At 46.8% G+C, this 21,683-nt stretch overlaps 1 protein-coding gene across 1 annotated transcript; it reads left to right on the forward strand.

The window, feature by feature from the left end:
• Positions 1–2,076: 2,076 nt before the first annotated feature.
• Positions 2,077–21,140, forward strand: SFXN4 (sideroflexin 4). Its single transcript, XM_007173175.2, has 14 exons — positions 2,077–2,253; positions 3,622–3,687; positions 5,564–5,638; positions 6,540–6,566; positions 6,650–6,704; positions 7,264–7,289; positions 8,213–8,266; positions 8,351–8,407; positions 8,540–8,605; positions 9,272–9,350; positions 10,331–10,446; positions 17,366–17,451; positions 19,520–19,637; positions 20,737–21,140. Exons 1-14 carry the CDS (start codon positions 2,215–2,217, stop codon positions 20,812–20,814), a joined length of 942 nt encoding a protein of 313 aa, XP_007173237.1. The 5' UTR covers positions 2,077–2,214; the 3' UTR covers positions 20,815–21,140.
• The last annotated feature ends 543 nt before the right edge of the window (positions 21,141–21,683 follow it).

Raw genomic sequence — 21,683 nt, forward strand, 5'->3', positions numbered from 1 at the left:
CATTTATTAATTTTAATAAATCCTGGAGTTCCTACCATATGCTAGGTACTATTTTAGAGGCAAGAGAGTGAACAAAAAAGACACACCCCTTCCTTTATGCACTTAAATTCTAGAGGGAATAAACATAATAAAAATACATAGGGGGACTTCCCTGGTGGTCCAGTGGTTAAGACTCCACGCTTCCACTGTAGAGGGCGCGGGTTCAGTCCCTGGTGGGGGAACTAAGATCCCACATGTCTTGTGGCACAGCCAAAAAAAAAAATACATAGGATGTTTGGAAGGACAATAAAGTGGAGCAAGGGACTAGAGCAGAGTGTTGCAGGTGTGTTCTAAAAGGGTTTCAGGGAGTCAGTCTCTCCAGGTCTGTTTTCTCATCTGTATAATGAGGACTGTAATTGTACCTATCTTAGGGTTTTGATGATCAAATGAGATAAAACATGTAGGTGAGGGAGTAAGGAGGATAAGAAGGTTCTAGGCAAAGGGCATGGCAGGTGCAAAGGCCCTGAAGCAAGGGTGGACTTCGGGTGGGTGAAGAATTGAAGGGCCATGTGACCAGAGCTGTGAAGGAGAAGCATGGTAATGGGGAGCCCAGGGTGCTTTATGGGCAAGCTAAGGACTTTGGATTCTATTCTGAGATGGGAAATGTCAGGAATGTTTTTGAGAAGAGTTACATCAAATTGTTCTAAGAGGATCACTCTGGCTCCTTTGTTAAGGCTAGACAGTCCAGAGATGGAAGCAGGTCAGGTGGGCTGTATCTGTGACATACTTGCAGGTAGAGCCAGCAGGATAATACAGGTGTGCTAAACTGTGGTACAATAGATACATTCCTGGGGCATAGAACACTGGGGAACAGTGAGGAGGGGGCACCTTACCCAGCTATGGGCATCAAGGAAGTCTTCCTGGAGGACGAAATGAAGTCTTGAAGGCTATGGAAAAGTGAGCCAAGTGAGCTGAGCAAAAGTGGGAGCTGAGACGCCACATGGGCCTCTAATAAGCTGGTTTCATGTTCCCAGAGGGGAAGGCAAAGCAAGGGAGGGCAAAGGCCAGCTGCCTGTAAGTGGCCCAGACTGAGCCAGCACTGTTAGGGCTTTTACATGTTTTATCTCATTGGATCCACAACAAAAACAAAATAGGTACAATTACTGTCATCATTTTACAGATGAGAAGGTAGATTTGGAGATATTGATTTGACCAGGGTCACACAACCAAGTAATGGATGGTGCTGGGTCCCCAGCCCAGGACTCCTGAGGAGCCCCCTGAACACCCTGAACATCCACACGTCTTCCACAAACACACATAACCCCCACCCACCCCAGTGCTGGGGAAGGGGATGGAAGGCGGAAGGAAGGCACGTTTTTCTCTGCAAATGGTCCCTACCTGATCTGATATCCAACAGAAGGAGCTGGATTTGCCCCGGCGCTGGGGAAAAACCCTTGGGCAGAGAGAGGGATAGTGCACTGACATCAGGGCCAGCTTCACGGGCTGGCGGCAGGGCCCAACACTTAACTTAGAGGGGCCCCAGGGCTTGGTTTAATGCTCTGATGTCGACTTTTGAAAATTCGCAGTCTTTTTTTAATAAGGGGCGCCACGTTTTCATTTTTCACTGGGCCACGCAAATTATGTAGCGAGTCCTGACTACCCCTGATCCCGTGTACACTGGACTTTAGGTGCAATTGAAGGGATTTTCGAGGGTGATATCCAAAAGCCTGTGCTGGGCGGGGGCTGGACGCTGCAGGAGCGCAGGGCGAGGCTGTGGAAGGCGCCACACGCCACCTGATCGGGTCTTCGCGGTAGGTACCGTGAGCTGGAGGTTCCATAGGTGACCCCTCTAGGCCTGGAGGCGACCAGGCTACCCGAAAGGGCGGAGCAAGGGTGGGAGGCCTTGACCTGTGGGAGAGGTGGGCTCACGGCAACAGCGGGCGCGCGGGGCCCGGGGCGCTGGCGCGTGGTAACACCGAGCAGCGGGCGTGCGGGGACCCGGGCGCGGGAACAGCGGGCGCGTGACGCAGAGGAGCGGCGGGCGCGCGGCCCCGGGAGCGGGGATAGGGGACGCGCGCGCCCGGGGCGGGGCTCGCCGCCGGCTCCTCCTCCGCGCCGGGCCGGGCGGCCGCGGCCTTTCCCGACAGCTCCTCGTAGGTTTCAGGAAGAGGAGCAGCAGGAGGAAGAAGCGCGGGGGCCGGGAGGCTCCTAGGGTGCAGCGGCGCCGCAGCCCGCATGGAGCCCAACGTGCGCTTCTGGATCACCGAACGCCAAGTACGGCCCGGGCCTGGCGCGTCTGGGGACGGGGAGGGCGTGGGCCGCGCGGCGTGGAGTCGCAGCTGGCCGCGGTGACCTTGGGCAGGCCACGTGGTCGCAGCACCCGCCTTCCCATCTCAGACCCCGGGAGGGCACGAAGGAAACCCAAGCTTGCCGGATGCCGACGGCCATGGGTGTTACCGTGCGTGGCCTCTGCCCCAGGCCTCGCTAGCGAGGGTCGCACAGTATCCCCCTGCAGATCGCACGAACTGAGGAGTCACTCCCCACCACTCAGGGGTCTGCCTTCCGCTGCCTAAGCTGTTGCTGAGCATCAGGTTGGAGAGGAACAGGTCCTCCCAGGAGGCCCCAGCTTCCCCGAGTCTGTAGGCTCAGCCACCGGACAGTGAGACTCGGGGCTGCGGGAAGCCGCCATGGCCGGAAAGTAACCTGGGCCCCATCTCAGAGTGGGGCTGGGCGGCGCTGTCCAGTGGAGATAGGATGGGAGCCGCGTAGGTAATTCCAGATTTTCTAGTAGCCACATTAAAAAACGTGGCTTTTAAAATTTAAATTTTAATAATATATTGCATTTCGCCCAAAAGATATAAATATTAACATTTAAACATGTAGTCGATATAGAAAATTATGAATGAGATATTTTACATCCTTTTCTGTAGGAAGTCTTCGAAATCCCGTGTATGTTTTTACACATACAGCACACTCAATTTGGCCTGGCTGCATGTGGCTAATTGGACAGCACAGTTCTAGAGTGTTCTCTTTCAGCCTTTACCTAAAGTAGAGCCTAGCCTGGTTCTCTTAGGTGGGGATGTTGAGGAAGGACAGGGTACTCCAGGTGTCCTGGCAGAGCCAGGCCTCAAAGCTAAAACCACTGCAAAATTTGGGGACTTTTGGGGGCAAACCGTGCTGCTTTCTGCATATGTGAACTGCCTTTATTGAGCCTTCACTGGGGTGTCTTTATATCTAACTCTTTATGACTAGAGTTAAGCCTTATAACCACCACAGGAGGGTGAAGAAACAGATTCTGAGACCTTTCTAGGTAGTGCTTCAAGGTCATATATGGGGTGTCAACATAGGCCCGTTTGACCCCAAAGTCTGGGCTTTTAACCCTCAAGAGCACTTTGATATTGGAGTGGTTAAGAGCACAGGCCATTGGGTCATTTCCTGGTTGGGTTTCCTTGAATCCATTCATGAGTCCTTGGAAGCCTCAGTTTCCTCATCTGTAAGATGGGGATGTTGTGAGGATTCCAGGAGATGCTGCAAGAAGAAGGCCCTATTAGGTTCTCAAAAATAATGTTAACTGTTATTATTACCGTGTATCTTGGTTTTTCTGCTGCCATTAACCTCTCTGGTGCTCTTGCCCCTCTTAAGTCTTTTATTCAAAGATTTCTTCAGTGGACAGAATTATTGGATCCTACAAATTTGGTCGTTTCAATTGTAAGTATTTTCTTGTTTTCAGAGAGAGTGAATTTCACATTTTATTCTGAAACGTGAAGACTGTGTGTCCCTTTTGAAAGTAGTTGAGATAACAGAATCCATATATATTATCATGTTTTTATTCCTTGCGAATGAGCTTGTTGGATTGGAAGGGTGGTAGATAAAAGCAGACATCTATTTAACAGGTAGTAACAAAGGGGATCCAAACAAACCTCCCTGGTAATGGAGGACAGACTGGCAAAGCTAGTTGCAGACCTTGACCTAGGGTTCTAAGGGCAAGGTATAGCAAGGAATTGGGGGAGGTTGTTTAGAGAAGGCAGGGAGGGAGGGAGGGCCAGGGAGGAAATGTCAGGAAGAGCGGACTGTAAGCGAAATGGGGGAGGGTGGGCCAGGTGGGCCAGGTCACCCAGTTACTAGGGTTTTTTGTTTTTTGTTTTTTCTGCCGTGCTGCGCAGCATGTGGGATCTTAGTTCCCTGACCAGGGATCGAACCTGTGTCCCCTGCAGTGGAAGCGCAGAGTCTTATCCACTGGACTGCCACGGAAGTCCTACTGGGGCTTTTATTTTAATTCAGGTGAACCAGGCACTTCTTGAAGGTCCTTGTGTGTCATTCAGACGAGGGGGGTTTGTACCTAGCCATGTGGTGAGTAACCAGAAGGGACCAGACTGTGAGCAGTTCAGGGGATGGATGGCTCAGCGGTCCAAGTGAAAGATGAGACTTTGAACCAGGTGTGACTGAGGGATGGAGAGGAGGAGAGACCCTGTCACCAGCAATGACCCTCGGGGCCAGATCCACAGGGATGCTCCTGTCCTTGTACTCAAGTGTTCCGTATAGTCTTGTTTATAATAGAGAAAAACAAGAAACAAGCTGAATGCCCGTCAGTAGGGAAATAGAGAAGTATAATGTAGTATATTCATGCAGTGGAATACTGATCAGCTGTTAAAAATGATGATCTGGTGATCAACCTATGATATGAAGTGGAAACATACGATCTGTGTGATGTTAAATGGAAAAACATGGTATCCATGATGTCTTGTGAAGAAAGCAAGATGCATATAGTACAGCATTTATGCAAATTACAACGTAAAAAACCAAATCTACATATTTGTTTTATGGATACATGTATTCATGTATGTACAGATATAAACAATGGGCTGGAAGTTTATACCTTGAATTCATAATAGTGGTTACCTCTGATAGAATGGGGAGGAAATTGAGACTGGGGGTGATGGATCTTTTGGGGGAAAAAATTAGAAACAAATATAACCGAATGTTCACAGTTGTTAATTCTGGGTGAGGGGATTGTATGTAATCATTTTTAAAATTTCCTTATTTAATTTTTTTTCTCAGATTAAGTAAAAAAGAAGAGAGAAAATAAGACTAAACTGATTAGATGTGGGTATGAGAGAGAAGGGACTTCCAGGTTTCTGACCTGTGTAGCCAGGAGGATGGTGACAGTCGGAGAGGAACCGGTGGAGGGGATGGGGCAGGTGGCAGCAGCAGTGGGGTAAGCCGCTGGAGCTGTATAAGAAGCAGGGTGGGGGACTTCCCTGGTGGTCCAGTGGTTAAGACTCCAAGCTTCCAATGCAGGGGGTGGGGGTTCAGTCCCTGGTTGGGGAACTAAGATCCCACGTACCACAAGGTGTGGCCAAAAAATAAATAAATAAAAATTAAAAAAAAAAAAAAAAAGAACCTGGGTGGTCTGAATCTGAATGACACACAGGACTATCTAATGGAAACTCAGGGGGTACAGAGCCTTAGCTACACGTTGCTTTAAAATTAAAATCAGGTGTGAGTGAGCATGTGCTGCTTAAATCTGTGGATAAATCTGAACAATGTTGAGATCGTTGCTTGATTTCCTTATCTCTGATTATAGGAAAAAATAGAAAAATCAAGGCAGCTATTGTTAACACATGAAGATGCATCCAGAAGTGACTTGGAGGACAAAACGGTATGGCTCTCGTTCCCAGGTGTGCCTGGCTCAAGGCTGAGTAGGGTTGCCTTTAGGTGATTTTACTTGCATGGTGTGAAATCAGGTGGGCTTTTGCCATTGTAAACACTGCCCAGTTGGGTTAGCTTTTTAAATGTAGGTAGGATTCCTTCTCGTAAACCAGATTAATATTAGTTACTAGTGTTAGGAGCTGGTATTAAGAAGAAAAGGTATAGGGTTCCTCCTGTGCAACAGATATTTGCAGTTGCAGTATCTGTTGTGAGGATTCTCTGTAGCTGATTCCTGGAGCCCCATGGCAAATTCCAGAACGCAGGCAGGCCTCCGGAGTCAGAAGCTACTTCCTACTAGAGGCAGTGAGGTGATAGTCCTGCCCAAAGACTTAAACCAAGTGTTTGTTATCTACCTTGCAGTGTACAGGGCTTTCCGGAGGCCGCAGACATCAGTCGCTCCAGGCAGCCTGTGGAAAGCTCACACATTTAACTTGGTTTTTCTAAGAACTTGTTGGGGCCTCTGAGCTCACAGCCTGGCTCTGTTACAAGTGACTTGGCTAACGGCGTGGTCTGCACACAGGCCACTCTGCTCTGAGCCAGCGGAGGCTGGCTGCATTCAGGGACTCACCCGAGGGATGAGTTAGGTGTTGGCCTCTCCTAGGTTAGAGACTTGGGGCTTTTTACTGTTTTGGTCATTTTCATGTGGATCTTCTCTTTGCTTCCTGTCAGTTCATTTGTTTGATTCATTTGATTCACTTGTTTTGATTTGTTTGGTCCGTGTGGTAGAGAACAGTTTGCCCTCCAGTCTCTGAAAGGTGGAGCAAAGGTGGCACCAGAAATGAGACTGTAGAGGAGATATTCTGGCTGCTAAGCCACCTTTAAAAGCTATTGCTTGGTTTTTCTCTTTTTAGGTACAAGAAGCTTGGAAGAGAAGTCTCGTAAGTTTCAGCCCCGTCCTAATTTTTAGCCTAAGATAACAAAACCACACATCAGACTCACCTTTGTGTTTACCCTTCTGAAGTCAACAGTGCATCCTGACAATAGCAAGCTGATCCCTGGTCCTTTTCGACCTGCAGGTGAGTTGAGTCTAATTTTCAGAGTGGTTTGTAACCTTTAGAAAACCTTGCCTCCCTCTAGTCAAGTGGTTGGTCCCCCTGGCAACCAACCCCCTTCCTTAGGTGCTTTCCCAAGGTCACTGCATTGACATTATCTCAGTTGTGGTTGAAAGGGGCTTGTTATGAAGAATAAGAGACACTCCTTTCACCTTCGTCGCCCTTCTCACTTAGGACATTTCAAGGGTTTTAGGCTGTGTGCCAGGAACAGAGAGGAAGAGCAAGTATACGTCTTATTATAAGTCACAGTGTCACAGATGTATTGAATTCATGTGGAAGGGTGAACAAGGACTTGGAACAAGTGACCACTTACCTTCAGTGAGCAGGAGCCTGGTCAGATCTAACTGCTGTGCTGATTTAAAGTTCTGCCACGTGCACAGCTATTATTTTTATTAGGAACAAAAAAGCATGTGTAAAAAGTACCCTTTGGCGTCCGTGCCTTCATTCGGCCTGAGAAGAGGTTTTTAGGTGGGTGGTTTTCCACCCGCTCTGCTGTCACTGACCCTCTTGTCTTTTTTGCCAGCTCTCCTGCCTTTCACGGCGCCCATGGTGAGTAAGCTGCCGCTCACCGCTCTGAAGCTGGGGGTTTAGGAAGATGTCCACCCATCTCCTAAGCTCAGTGGCTGGTGTCCTCCAGCTCTGGACCTCTGTCCCGTGACTGCCTGATAGATGGTTAGGACCCTGCACCTCCGACCCTTGTCCACTCCCCACCCCACTCCCACGTATCCTGCCCAGGCACCAGGGCCTCTTGAGGGTCCACAGTGTCATAAGGTAATCCTTTCTTTGAACACCTAGCGTGTGCAAAGCACTGTGGAGCAGATTGATGAGTTAAGATGTGCTCCCTGGCACAAGCCCATGTCACTGGCTGTCACATTCTCTCTGCAAGCCCTCCCCTTCATTCAGGCCCTACCCTGGAAACCGGAATCGCCCCCAGCGAGGCCGTCCACCTTGGCTCTCATGAGGTGCTCTCACCAAGTGACAGCACCCCTCTGCCCCTGTAGGTGCTGCTTCTTAGCTGCCCTGCTCAATTGCCTGGAGATGGGGACCACTGTGAAGCACCCAGGAGCTCTCAGTGCCCGTGGGTGCCCATCCAACATCACCTGTCCACTGCCCCCTAGCCCCCTGCATCGCACCTTCCTCTACTTTCCCTGCTCCTGGGGTCTCAGGTCTGCATCTCCCTGGGGAAGTTCTTTGCTCCACAAGCCCTCCCTCCCCCCAGACACTCACAACTCTGCTTTATTTTCTTTTTTATTTATTTTTTTAATTGGAGTATAGTTGATTTACAATGTTTCAGGTTTACAGCAAAGTGATTCAGTTATACATATATATCTATTCTTTTTTCAGATTCTTTTCCATTGTAGGTTATTACAGGATATTGAATCTAGTTCCCTGTGCTACACAGTAGGTCCTTGTTGTTTATGTTTATTTTATAATATATATAGTAGTCTGTATCTGCTTTATTTTCTTTACAGGTTTTTCTGTCAGTGCTGCCAGTAAAAAGTCTAAAGTCCATGATTTTACCTCAGGTAGCAACTCGTCTATTTCATAATTATTGAATTTTTTTGTGCTTGAAACAAAAATGTGACACGTTAGCCTCTGCCTTCCTGCAGGTTTCCTTCTACACCTACAGTACAGTCTTCAACATTGTCAATGGAAATGCAAGTTATGTGAGTATTATGAGGCCCAGAGGGTATGCAATTTCATATTGTTTCTTTTGGCGATTTTGTGTGTTTGTTTTAATTATCTTTCCTGGGTAAAACTCTGGTATTTGCTAAATATGAACTTTTGTTTTTCCCTAGGATCGTCGCCCCCATGAGAGTATATTGCTAGGAGCAGGAGTGATTGCTTCTTCCACCTTTTTTGGAGTATGTATTTTAAAAATCTGTCAAATCTTTTTTATTCCTCAGAATGAAAATTTTACCTTCTAATTTAATTTAGAAAGTGTGATTAAGACGTAAAGAAGAAAATAAAAGTCATCTGTAATCCTATCACCCCAAAATTGTGTGATTATTTTCCACGTTTCTAGGCATGGACTCAGTACTGTTATCTTTAAAAACAAATTAATTCAGGGGACTTCCCTGGTGGTCCAGTGGTTAAGACTCTGCACTTCCACTGCAGGAGCTGTGGGTTCGATTCCTGGTCAGGAAACTAAGATCCCACATGCAGCGCGGCACAGCCAAAAAAAAAAAAAAAAAATTTATTCATGTTTATAAACATGTTACACAAATTGTGTATTGCTTTAGATGTCAGGACACGAATGGGAGAAAATTTAGATTTCAGAGTCCAGTAAGCCTGGGTTCACATCTTGACTCAAATTCTTAATGGCTTAGTGACTCTGGACAAGTTCTTTAGCCTCTCTTAAGTCTCCAAGAGTTCCTCTGATGATCAGGGAGAACACGTCAGTGTTGCAGGAATTAAAACAAGAAATACACGGAGAGCACTTGCAGGGGTCTGACCTGTAACAGGAAGTAAGTTGACACTAGCTCTCTGCTGGTTCCATGCAGTAATGATTTTTCTCTCTTATTTTCTAGTTATTCCCTCGTTTGCTCCAAGTAAGATTTTCACTGAATAGCGTTTTGAGCAGAAACGTCATTCCTGTCGTCATTCTCGGTAAGCAGGGAGCCTCCCTCCATCTTCAGGGATACCCAAGTCCCTGTGGCTGATGAGGGCCGCTGTTTGCATCTTGCCGGTGCCCCCAGTCCCAAATTAGGTCTTTGGTTTGAGAGGTGACACTTTTCTCTGTAGATACCCCTTTAGTTGTCCAAGGGTGAACACAAACCTGGAAACACAAATTACATTTGAAAGACTCTGTACAAGCCCTGTCCATGTATTATTTCATTTAATCTTGACAACAACTTAGGGGTAGGTAATATTATTATTCCCATTTACAGATGAGGAGACTGAGTCAAGGGGAGGTTAGGGAACTTTTCTGGGGTTTCACAGGGAGAAAGTGGTGGTCTAGGGGATTCCAACCCAGTGGTCTGACTCCCAGGGAGTGACAGAGATATTAACCAACTGTTTTAAGTTTGCCAGCCTGCAAGTTCACTAGTTCACGCTCCACATTTGGGTTTGGGAATCATAGCAGCTTGAAGAGTTAGCAGAATTATGTCAGTGGTAAACTTTGGGAAATTATGTTACGGAAACTTGGTCAAACCAGCTTCAGTAGGGACTTCCCCGGTGGTCCAGTGGTTAAGACTGCGCTTCCACTGCAGGGGGCACAGGTTCGATCCCTGGTCAGGGAACTAAAATCCCACCTTCCACGTGGCGCGGCCAAAGAAACATTAAAAAAAAACAAAAAAAAAACCAGCTTCAGCAAAGCAGGTAGGCGTATTTCAAGGACCCCAGGGTTTCTGCGGGAATCCTGTCAGGGGTGTCAGAACCTGGGGCTGGTTTGTGGTCAGGATCCAAGACTGAGAGCCCAGCAGTTCTGAGCCTACCCCACAGCCCAGAGGAGAGCTTGGTTGGCCCAGTACCACCCGAGGATCAGGAAGTGCAACCATCAAAGAAACAGGCGTGACACTGGAAAAGATGTTGCTTTATTGGACCGACACTTACCTCTCTGTTGTGTGTTTTCTTCTTTACATCCACAGCCCAACTCAGTGGACTGAATGTGGTTGCATCGAGAAGTTTGGAGCCCCTGCGAGGGATTGAGGTCATGGACAAGGAAGGCAGTGTCATAGGCTATTCCAGAAAAGCCGGGACAAAGGTAGGGGGACGCACGAGATGGAGCTGTAAGCTGCTTGCCTTTTGGGAAAAGAATTGAATTGCCTGTTTGAGAGCTGGTAACAAATTCATGTCTCCCTTCAACCTTTTCTTATCTGTCTTTTCTTATGAGGCTGAGAGAGAGAGTTTACATTTTGTACCCTGATGTTTATTTTTTAAATTAAAAAAATTTTTTAATCTGTTCTCTGCCGTAAGATCTTTTTCTTTTTATAAATTTATTTATTTTATTTATTTTTTATTTTTGGCTGCATTGGGTCTTCGTTGCTGCGTGCTGACTTTCTCTAGTTGTGGTGAGCGGGGGCTACTCTTCTCTGTGGTGCGCGGGCTTCTCATTGCGGTGGCTTCTCTTGTTGTGGAGCACGGACTATATGTGCGTGGGCTTCAGTAGCTGTGGCACGAGGGCTCAGTAGTTGTGGCTCGTGGGTTCTAGAGCTCAGGCTCAGTAGTTGTGGCATACAGGCTTAGTTGCTCTGCAGCATGTGGGATCTTCCCGGACCAGGGCTCAAACCCGTGTCCCCTGCATTGGCAGGCGGATTCTTAACCACTGCGCCACCAGGGAAGCCCCACCCTAATGTTTAAAAGGTGGTGCGTTAGTCTGGGTTCTCCAGAGAAACAGAACCAATAGGATATCTGCCTATCTATCTATCACCTATCTATATATATAGTAAGACATTTATTTTAAATAATTGGCTTGTGCAGTTTTTGCACTGGGAATGTGTAGGGCAGGCCCGAAAGCAGGAAAGTCAGGAGCTGATGCTGTGGTCTTGAGGCAGAGTTTCTTCTTTGGGAAACCTCAGATTTTGCTCTGAAGGCTTTCCAACTGATTGGATGAGGTCCATCCACCCTATGCAGGGTAATCAATCTCCTTTACCTAAAGTCAACTGATTGTAGATGTTAATCACATCTACAAAACACCCCCACAGCAATACCTCGGTTGTGTTTGATTAAATACCTGTGAACTACATCCCAGCCAAACTGACCCCTAAGATGGGTCACAGATGGACGTCCGCCAAACGTTTGGCCCCTGTCTGAAGATGAGATCTTGTCCTCCAAGCTCAGCATCTGCCCTCCCAGCCTGCTCTGTACTTGGGGAAGTCAGTGGACACTGTCTCTGGGTTTAAGAGAAGCCCTCTGTGTCCACCTCCCAGTGGATTTTCTTAGAGTCTTCATCTTTAAGGACCAGTCTGCTGTCAAGAATGGCCTGAGGAAATCCAATGCTCTGACCTAAAACTCCTCTAAAAGGCCTCCATTTCTAAGACTTCTTATTGTTAAATAGTTTATTCTTTTGCTCAATCCAACACAGTAGCTTCTGTCTGCATTCAGCTCAAAGAACCTGCAGTAGTCTATGGTTTCATTTTGGGTATAGACTTAAAAAAAAAAAATACCTTTCAGGAAGTGAGATCTTTTTTGATCTCTGTGAAGTGACTTTAGCTAAAGAACTGTAACGTGAGGCAGTTGCTCACAAAGCAAAGGGAGTAGCTGGGCTTCTCACAGTGTCTGCGTTCAAGGGGGCTCCCTGAGCCAGCTTGACCTCCTTCTGCCCAGAATGCTGGTGGGAGAGGTGGTCAGATAAGATGGCCTCTCAGTCGATCAGTAAATACATCATTATTTGGCTCATGAAACATGTTACTCTAAATCCTGTCACCAATTTACAAAGCTGAATTGTAAACCACTGGATACGTGCTACAGTATTCCCACCAGCCCATCTAATAGCAGGTCTGGAAATAGTGGCCACCTTTCTAAATGAATTACAACAGGGACATCATAATTGCAAGTAATGGGAGAGAAATTGCTGCCAGAAATAAAATACCTTGTTTTAGAAATGAAGGTTCTATGTTTAAGAATCCACCCTAAACGGTCCACCAGAGGGCAGATAGCAGAAGCAAGAAGAACTACAGTTCTGCAGCCTGTGGAAGGAAAACCACATTCACAGAAAGATAGACAAAATGAAAAGGCAGAGGACTTGGTACCAGATGAAGGAGCAAGACAAAACCCCAGAAAAACAACTAAATGAAGTGGAGATAGGCAACCTTCCAGAAAACGAATTCAGAATAATGATAATGAAGATGATCCAGGACCTCAGAAAAAGAATGGAGGCAAAGATCGAGAAGATGCAAGAAATGTTTAACATAGACCTAGAAGAATTAAAGAACAAACACCTAGAAGAATTAGAGAACAAACAAGCAGAGATGAGCAATACAATAACTGAAATGAAAAATACACTAGAAGGAATCAATAGCAGAATAACTGAGGCAGAGAATGGGTAAGTGACCTGGAAGACAGAATGGTGGAATTCACTGCTGCAGAACAGAATAAAGAAAAAAGAATGAAAAGAAATGAAGACAGTCTAAGAGACCTCTGGGACAACATTAAACACAACAACATTCGCATGATAGGGGTCCCAGAAGGAGAAGAGAGAGAGAAAGGACCCGAGAAAATATTTGAAGAGATTATAGTTGAAAACTTCCCTAACATGGGAAAGGAAATAGCCACTCAAGTCCAGGAAGCGCAGAGATTCCCAGGCAGGAGAAACCCAAGGAGAAACACACCGAGACACATAGTAATCAAATTGACAAAAATTAAAGACAAAGAAAAATTATTGAAAGCAACAAGGGAAAAATGACAAATAACATACAGGGGAACTCCCATAAGGTTAACAGCTGATTTCTCAGCAGAAACTCTACAAGCCAGAAGGGAGTGGCACAACATATTGAAAGTGATGAAAGGGAAGAACCTACAACCAAGATTACGCTACCCGGCAAGGACCTCATTCAGATTCAATGGAGAAATCAAAAGCTTTACGGACAAGCAAAAGCTAAGAGAATTCAGCACCACCAAACCAGCTCTACAACAAATGTTAAAGGAACTTCTCTAAGTGGGAAACACAAGAGAAGAAAAGGACCTACAAAAACAAACCCAAAACAATTAAGAAAATGGTCATAGGAACATACATATCGATAATTACCTTCAATGTGAATGGATTAAGTGCTCCAACCAAAAGACAGGCTTGCTGAATGGATACCAAAAAAAAGACCCATATATATGCTGTCTACAAGAGACTCACTTCAGACCTAGGGACACATACAGACTGAAAGTGAGGGGATGGAAAAAGATATTCCATGCAAATGGAAATCAAAAGAAAGCTGGAGTAGCAGTACTCATATCAGATAAAATAGACTTTAAAATAAAGAATGTTACAAGAGACAAGGAAGGACACTACATAATGATCAAGGTATCAATCCAAGAAGAAGATATAACAATTATATATGCACCCAACATAGGAGCACCTCAATACATAAGGCAACTGCTAACAGCTATAAAAGAGGAAATCGACAGTAACACAATAATAGTGGGGGACTTTAACACCTCACTTACACCAATGGACAGATCATTCAGACAGAAAATTAATGAGGAAACACAAGCTTTAAATGACACAATAGACCAGATAGATTTAATTGATATTTATAGGACATTCCATCCAAAAACAGCAGATTACACTTTCTTCTCAAGTGCACATGGAACATTCTCCAGGATAGATCACATCTTGGGTCACAAATCAAGCCTAGGTAAATTTAAGAAAATTGAAATCATATCAAGCATCTTTTCTGGCCACAGTGCTATGAGATTAGAAATCAGTTACAGGCTACAAACAACAAATGCTGGGGAGGGTGTGGAGAAAAGGGAAACCTCTTGCACTGTTGGTGGGAATGTAAATTGATACAGCCACTATGGAGAACAGTATGGAGGTGCCTTAAAAAACTAAAAATAAAATTACCATATGACCCAGCAATCCCACTACTGAGCATATACCCAGAGAAAACTGTAATTCAAAAAGACACATGCACCCCAGTGTTCATTGCAGCACTATTTGCAATAGCCAGGACATGGAAGCAACCTAAAAGCCCATCAAGAGACGAATGGATAAAGAAGATGTGGTACATATATACAGTGGAATATTACTCAGCCATAAAAAGGAACGAAATTGGGTCATTTGTAGAGACGTGGATGGAGTTGGAGACTGTCATACAGAGTAAGCCAGAAAGAGAAAAACAAATATTGTATGTTAACGCATATATGTGGAATCTAGAAAGATGGTACAGATGAACCGGTTTGCAAGGCAGAAATAGAGACACAGATGTAGAGCACAAATGTATGGACACCAAGGGGGGAAAGTGGTGGTGGTAGGGTAGTGGTGGGATGAATTGGGAGATTGGGACTGGCATGTATACACTAATATGTATAAAATAGATAACTAATAAGAACCTGCTGTATAAAAAATAAATAAAATAAAATTCAAAACAAAAAAAGAATCACCCTAAAGAGACATCTTTAAACAGCTTTATTGAGGAGGAATTTACATAGTATAAAATTCATTGTAAGAGTACAGTTTCATGAATTTTAGTAAATTCAAACAGTTGTGCAACCATCACCACAGTCCAATTTTAGAACATTTTCATCACCCTAAAAATTTTCCATGTGCCCATGTACAGTCACTCCCCCTCCCACCCCCAACCCCAGGAAAACACTGATCTGCTTTTAAATTTATTTATTTATTTATTTTCGGCTGCGTTGGGTCTTCGTTGCTGCATGTGGGCTTTCTCTAGTTGCAGCGAGCGGGGGCTACTCTTCGTTGTGGTGCGTGGGCTTCTTATTGCGGCGGCTTCTCTTGTTGCAGAGCACGGGCTCTAGGCACGTGGGCTTCAGTAGTTGTGGCTCACGGGCTCTAGAGTGCAGGCTCAGTAGTTGTGGCGCACGGGCTTAGTTGCTGCATGGCATGTGGGATCTTCCCGGGCCAGGGCTCGAACCTGTGTCCCCTGCATTGGCAGGCAGATTCTTAACCACTGTGCCACCAGGGAAGTCCCCTGATCTGCTTTCTATCGTCATAGTGTTACCTTTTCTAGAAGTTTCATACAAGTGAATCATACAATATTTTTGTGTCTGGATTATTTGACTTTTGAGGTCCGTCCAACTTTTAAGGCATCAGTAGTGTGTGGCTTTTTATTGCTGAGCAGTGTTCCATTGTATGGCTGTACCACGTTTTGCTTGTCTACTCCCCAGGCAATAGATATTTGGATTGTGTCCAGTTTTTGGCTATTACATGTGATGCCGCTCTGACCATTTATGTACGACTCTTCGTGTGGATATATGTTTGCATTTCTCTTCAACTCAAATTTAAGTGCAGGGCATGGGTATTGTTGTGAACTGTTCACAGAGCTGGAGAGAAGAGTGACAGCAAATGTTTAATCCACAAGTTGTTCCTCAGCACCTCCTCCCTGCTGGGCGCTGTGCTGGGCTCTGGAGACCCACACCCTCACCAGTCAGCATCCCTCCTCTCCAGGGGCTGGGGGCGGGGAGGCAGCCTCGGGCCCTGCTACCCACTTACCTAGCCCAGCTCATCGAGAGAAACTTCCTTTTTTGCATGAAGGCCAATTTAGGGTAAAAGAAAGGTTTGATGGTCTGCTCTTTTTTAAATGTTTATCTTTCTCTTAAGAATAAAGTGTCTGCGACCGTGCGTAAGCATACTTTTATCACTTCCCTGTCACCGAAAGGTTTATTTTCTTTGGCTAAAGTTTCAGAAACTGCGTAACCAGCAATATCTGATTGTAATGGGGCACCTTTGATCAGATTTCAGGAGCCTAGTCCGTGCTGTTTTCCTTGGCCTGGCCTTGTCAGCTACTCAGTTGCAAGCTGTCACGCGTCTTGCAGTGTCTCCTCATGACCGGTGTCTGGTTTGGAATGTCTTCTCTTCCACACGAGACAGATGGAGTGAGGCTGGCCTCGCCTCACTGACGTCGAAACACAGCTTGCTCAGCAGCCCCTTTTCTCCTCCTGGAGTCGAACAACTTTATCTTGTATTCCTGAAAGTTTATTTTAAAAGCCCCCTTTCTTGGCGCCCTGTGTCCTCGTGGGGGAAGGACATTCCCGCAGAGGATCGGATGAGCTGAGCATTAGTGTCCTAAGCAGAGAACAGGCGCGCTGGGTACAGCAGAGGAGCCCAGACAGCGGGCTGTAGCCCCAGGGTCACAGGGTCATGGGGTCATGGGAGGACAGAAGTGCACAGAACAGAGCTCAGGGGAGGGGGCGGTGGGGAGCCTGTCCATCTTGCGCTGAGCGATGCTGTGTGTGGAGCTGCGTCTTATCCAGGGCTTGGGTTCTGAAGTTCGCACCCAAGTGTCATCTGTAGTCAAAAATTTCCCTTGAAAGTCTCTGACATTACTCTTGAGTACGCATGATTTTGTGCATATAACCCAGACAGTCAATCATATGTTTAACTGTTCAATATAGAGAGTAACGTATATTCTAGAAAAGATGACAACATGGTAGGAAATATACCTATGTGTTTACACAAAATAAAATTTTATAGCACATTGTTAATTACACAAGCCAAAGATGGGTGCATACAGGAAGACATATTCATGTTACATGTGGGTGTGATGCCACACCAGTGCACTCGGAGCCGGGCTTCCTCCACTGGAAGGGGTGGGAATAACTGGGGGGGCCTGTTTGGGAGAGGAAGGCCAGTGGCAGAGTCCTGGTCTGGAAGGGTCCTCAGTGGCAAGTCCAGCATTTCCATCAAACGGACTGCCATCTGCTTCTAAGTAAGGATTTGCCTGTAAGCTGCCTTTGCTTGTGCCTGGTATTTTACTTGGGGTGGTTGGTGGGAGTGATGGAGACCACTGTGGAGTCAGGGAGGTAAATCCCATTTCCGGTTCCTCTGGCACCAACCCCAGGCATCCTCTGTACGTGTGCACGTCAGGCGCTGCCTTCACTTCTTTGCACGTGCATTGTTTTTCTAAGAGAGAAGGGAGAGCTGCTGTTTGCCGGCCTCTGTCATGAGTTGCAAGATGCCTGGAAACTGTCTCACTCCACGTGCTAAGCTGCTTGCTTTTCATTTCCACTAGGCCATTAAAGACACGGCAACATCCAGAGTTGTGCTGTTTGGGACCTCAGCTTTTATCCCTGAAGTCTTCTCATACTTTTTTAAAAGGTAAGAGGTGCACTCATCTCCCCGGGTAGGAATAAACATTTTTTTTTTTTTTTAATTTATTTATTTATTTTTTTATTTTTGGCTGTGTTGGGTCTTCATTTCTGTGCGAGGGCTTTCTCTAGTTGTGGCAACCGGGGATCACTCTTTATCGCGGTGCGCGGGCCTCTCACTATCGCGGCCTCTCTTGTTGCGGAGCACAGGCTCCAGACGCGCAGGCTCAGTAGTTGTGGCTCACAGGCCTAGCTGCTCCGTGGCATGTGGGATCTTCCCAGACCAGGGCCCGAACCTGTGTCCCCTGCATTAGCAGGCAGATTCTCAACCACTGCGCCACCAGGGAAGCCCAGGAATAAACATTTTAACAATCAAAATTGTATAAGACTTGTCAAATACTGAACCTGGTTGGAGAGGTGGGAATAAGTTGCTTCAGGTATCTTCCTTCTAAACACGCTTCATCACAGTTAAGACAGTAGGATTGATTTAGGGCAGATGTGCAAATCACGATGTGCAAATTCCAACAAACCTGGAATCTCGCCCAGGCCCTGTCCTCAGTTACGTCTGCTCCTTGGGCATGTCCCGGCACCTGCTGAGGCTCGATTCCTTGCTTGATGAGTGTGGATGATTTGCGGGTTCTCCCAGCTCTGATATGCTATGAATATTGCTCAAGCCTCTTTTTCCCCCTTCATTCCAAGCATGTGTTAAATTAGCTTCAGTGGCCCAGAATCAGTAGACTGCCATCCCTTTTGAGAAGCGAAACATGGCCTGTTAGGAGGAGAGCCTGGGATCAGCCAGTACGAGAGGCCCCACTTGCAGTGAGTAGCTTAGGGCAGAAGGGAGATGTGTTGGTTTAGATATTGGGTACGGTCGGGGTACGTTGCCTGTGGCAGCTGATCAGAAGCTCTGGTGCAGGACGGTCCTCTCTTCTCCTTCGTGGGTGTTGTCTTCCTTCTCTCCCACCACACACTGGCTTCTTCATGTTGAGGGACGTGACTGCAGCCACCTCCCGGCTCATATCCTCGCAGTGTCCTGATGAGAGAGAAAAACACAGCAAACCCTGGGGGTTTGGGGGCAGGGAATGTCTTCCACTCAGTTCACAAACTCCCAAGGAAGGATTCTATTGGCCCAAGAGGGGTCACCTGCCTGGTGCTGAACCAGTCTGCTCTGTCCAGGTGGTGAGCTAGGAAGTCCCTGCTAGGACCACACGAGGAACACATTTCAGGAAGTAGCAGTGTCCTGGGCAGAGCCAACTGTTACTTCCCGTGGTCGATCCAGCTAGGTGGGTGTGGGGACTTCTGTTGGGTCGGGGTCTTCCTGAACCTCTCTGGCTGGCCTCAGAGTGGGGGCTTCTGGAAAAGCTGGGGTCCTGCGGTTCGTCCCCTGAGGCCTGCACAGTGGCACCCGCTGCCTGGTGAGGAGAGATGGTCCTCATTTCCCAGTGGGCCTTGGGTGCCTGGAAGGACCTCATGTCATCCCACAGCCATGATGGTGTCCAAGCTGGAGTGACCACCGTGGCTCTTCCGACTCAACCCTTTCATTTTGCATCTGAAAAAACTCAAGGCTCAGAAGGGGAAAGTGACTTGCCCAAGAGCACACAGTCTGTCAGTGGCCGAGCCCCAGCCGGACCCCAGGACCCCAGGTCTCTGACTCCCAGGCTGGGCTTCTTGCACCTTCTTCCCACACTCTCAAAGGTCATGGTCAGAATGTCACATCCGTGTCAGCGTAGCCCAGGGGAGAGCACAGGCTCTAGAACCTGACCTCTCACTTTTAAGAATTTGGAGATTTTTGACAAGGGACTTGTGCGGTCTGTGGCTGCAGCCTCTTGTTCGTGTGAAGGGGATGATGATAACACAGACCTCATAGGGTCATGGGAGGATCTAATGAGCAGATGCGTGAAGTGCTTGACCCGGGCCTGACGCGTAGCGAGCGCTCTGTGGGCGCAGCTGCTAGTATCGCCTGTTTGTGGGGCAAGTGGGAACCAAGTCCGGGCCTGCAGCTGCTGGCGAGACAATTGGACACCATTCGAGCAGAGGGCCGGCCTCTAAAAAAAGCCCTGGTACCTTGTCTCTTACAGGACCCAGTTTTTCCTGCAGTGTCCGTGGTCACTGTGGACCCTAAAGCTTTCTTGTACTATCCTTGTCATGGGACTGATGGTGCCAATTTCTTTTAGTCTATTCCCACAGATTGGGCGGGTAAGTGTCCCCCTTCGACTGCCTCTAAAAATCTATGTGTAACTCTTTCTTCCCCTCCTTATCAGAGTGAAACAAATTATTCTCCGAAAAAATCTGCGAAATTTACAAACGTATACAACAAAGTAACGTTATTTATGCATAATCCCATCTCCCAGGTCACTTGTACAGTTTTGGATTCTGTTTTTCTTAACTGTATATCTGAAGCATTTTTCTGGGACGTTAAAAAAAAAACCTTTGAGATATTTTAAATACTTCATAATATACTGTAGCGACACCCCACCCGATGGAACTTTCCGCAGTGATGGAAATGTTTTATATCTGTGTTGTCCAATGTGTGTAGCCGCTTATCACATGCGGCTGTTGAGCACTTGAAACGTGGCTAGTGTGACTGAAGAACTGCATTTTTAATCTAGTTTAATTTAATCTTACGTGCTCACATGCAGCTAGTGGCTGCTGTTCTACAGACCAGGGTGTATTATGACCTATGGTGCGTCGGACTGCCTGCACTCAGATTCCCAGCTCTTCCATGACCCTGGTCAATCTGCTTAAATGCTCTGAGGCTTAATTTCTATTAAAGACAGATGATGATCATAGTACCTCTGCAAAGCCTTGTTGCTGGTATCAAGGACATTACTGATGTAGTAGATATCGATTTCTAGCATTTCTTGGCTGAACATTTCAAATGCTTGTTGCTGTCACCCCCGTGTCCCCAAACCCCACCAAGCAAGTCTTGGCATTTGCTGGACTTTTAAAATACCTTGTTGGTCCAAGGTGGGCATGACGTAGCTGAATGGTGGTCCTGTCCTGCCTAGGGTGGTTTGCAGAGAGAGCCCAAGGCTAAGAGGGATTCTGCCAGGCCCCTGCCCAGGGCACCTCCTTGGACATTACATGGGCCACAGCACTTGTTTATATTTCAAATTTTCCATAAGAAAGTATTTAAGAAGCTAGGTTAATGTTTTTTTGTTATAGATTAGACATCACTGAAAAGGTTATGTGAAATAGATGCTTTCTGAAATTGTGTTGTTTTTTTTTTAAACTTGGCTTCTAAGGCAAGAGAACGTCTTAATGTGAATATTAAGAATTTAACTTTGTGTTTTAGATACAGTGCAGTGAGCTTGAAAAGGAAATTCAATCTGCAACAGAAGAAACAGAACTCTTCTATAACAGAGGGGTGTAGGGGTGAGTTTTAGGTGAATTTGTTTGGTACCTGCGTGAAAACCTTCCTCCAAGGTTTCAGTTTGGACAGCCCTGCCAGAAGTGTCCTGGAACCCCCAGAGGTGTCTGCGCCAACAGGATGGCTTCCGATTACGCATGCCAAGACTGTTTTGAGGCTGATCGTGCCTAGGGTTAAACAAGCTTGGGTGGAAGGAGAGAAACGGGGGCTGTCCTGTCTAACCCACCACACGGGGTTGCTGAGGGGATGCATGTGCGATATAAGATTCAGTTTTCTATTTGTCAGCCTGTGAAAGGATACTGTGAACTAATAAACTTTTCTAAAGTTGAGTATTGGAAAACAAAGGAGAAAGGTCCACCAGTGCCCATGTGCCCAAGGCACAGGTATTAAACTGATGGCCCATCTCGAGGTGTATATGCGGGGAGCCAGTGAAGGCCTCCAACCCCCAAAGCAATCCTGTTTCCCTTCTCAGCTTACTCCTGTTGGACAGCTGCTTAAAATCTTTGCCAGCTGCTGCCCAGCTCCTTCTTTCTCCTCACTGGCAGGTGACCCTGTCTCCTCCTCCACTGTGAAAGCCAAGGCTATTGGCCTCCTGGCACCAAACCTGCTGACCTCCCTCCACACACGCCCGGCCTCCCCTCCTCCGTGCAGAGTCAGCTGTGCCCTGGGCTTGAGCCCGACCCTTCCTGTTTCTTCAGGGCCTTTGCTCTGCAGCCTCCACTGCCCCTCTGGCTCCAGCCTCCCCCTCTCTGTTCCTTCTCAGTAGCATTTCAACTGCTTGAGTCACCTGCCTCATGAAAAAAGCAAAACCCCCCCTTTGTAGCCAGACTTTTTCAAAGAGTATTCTACCCTCACTGTTTCCACCCCGCCCT

This window comes from Balaenoptera acutorostrata, chromosome 16, assembly GCF_949987535.1.
Source record: "Balaenoptera acutorostrata chromosome 16, mBalAcu1.1, whole genome shotgun sequence".
In the NCBI taxonomy this organism is placed as follows: Eukaryota; Metazoa; Chordata; class Mammalia; order Artiodactyla; family Balaenopteridae; genus Balaenoptera; species Balaenoptera acutorostrata.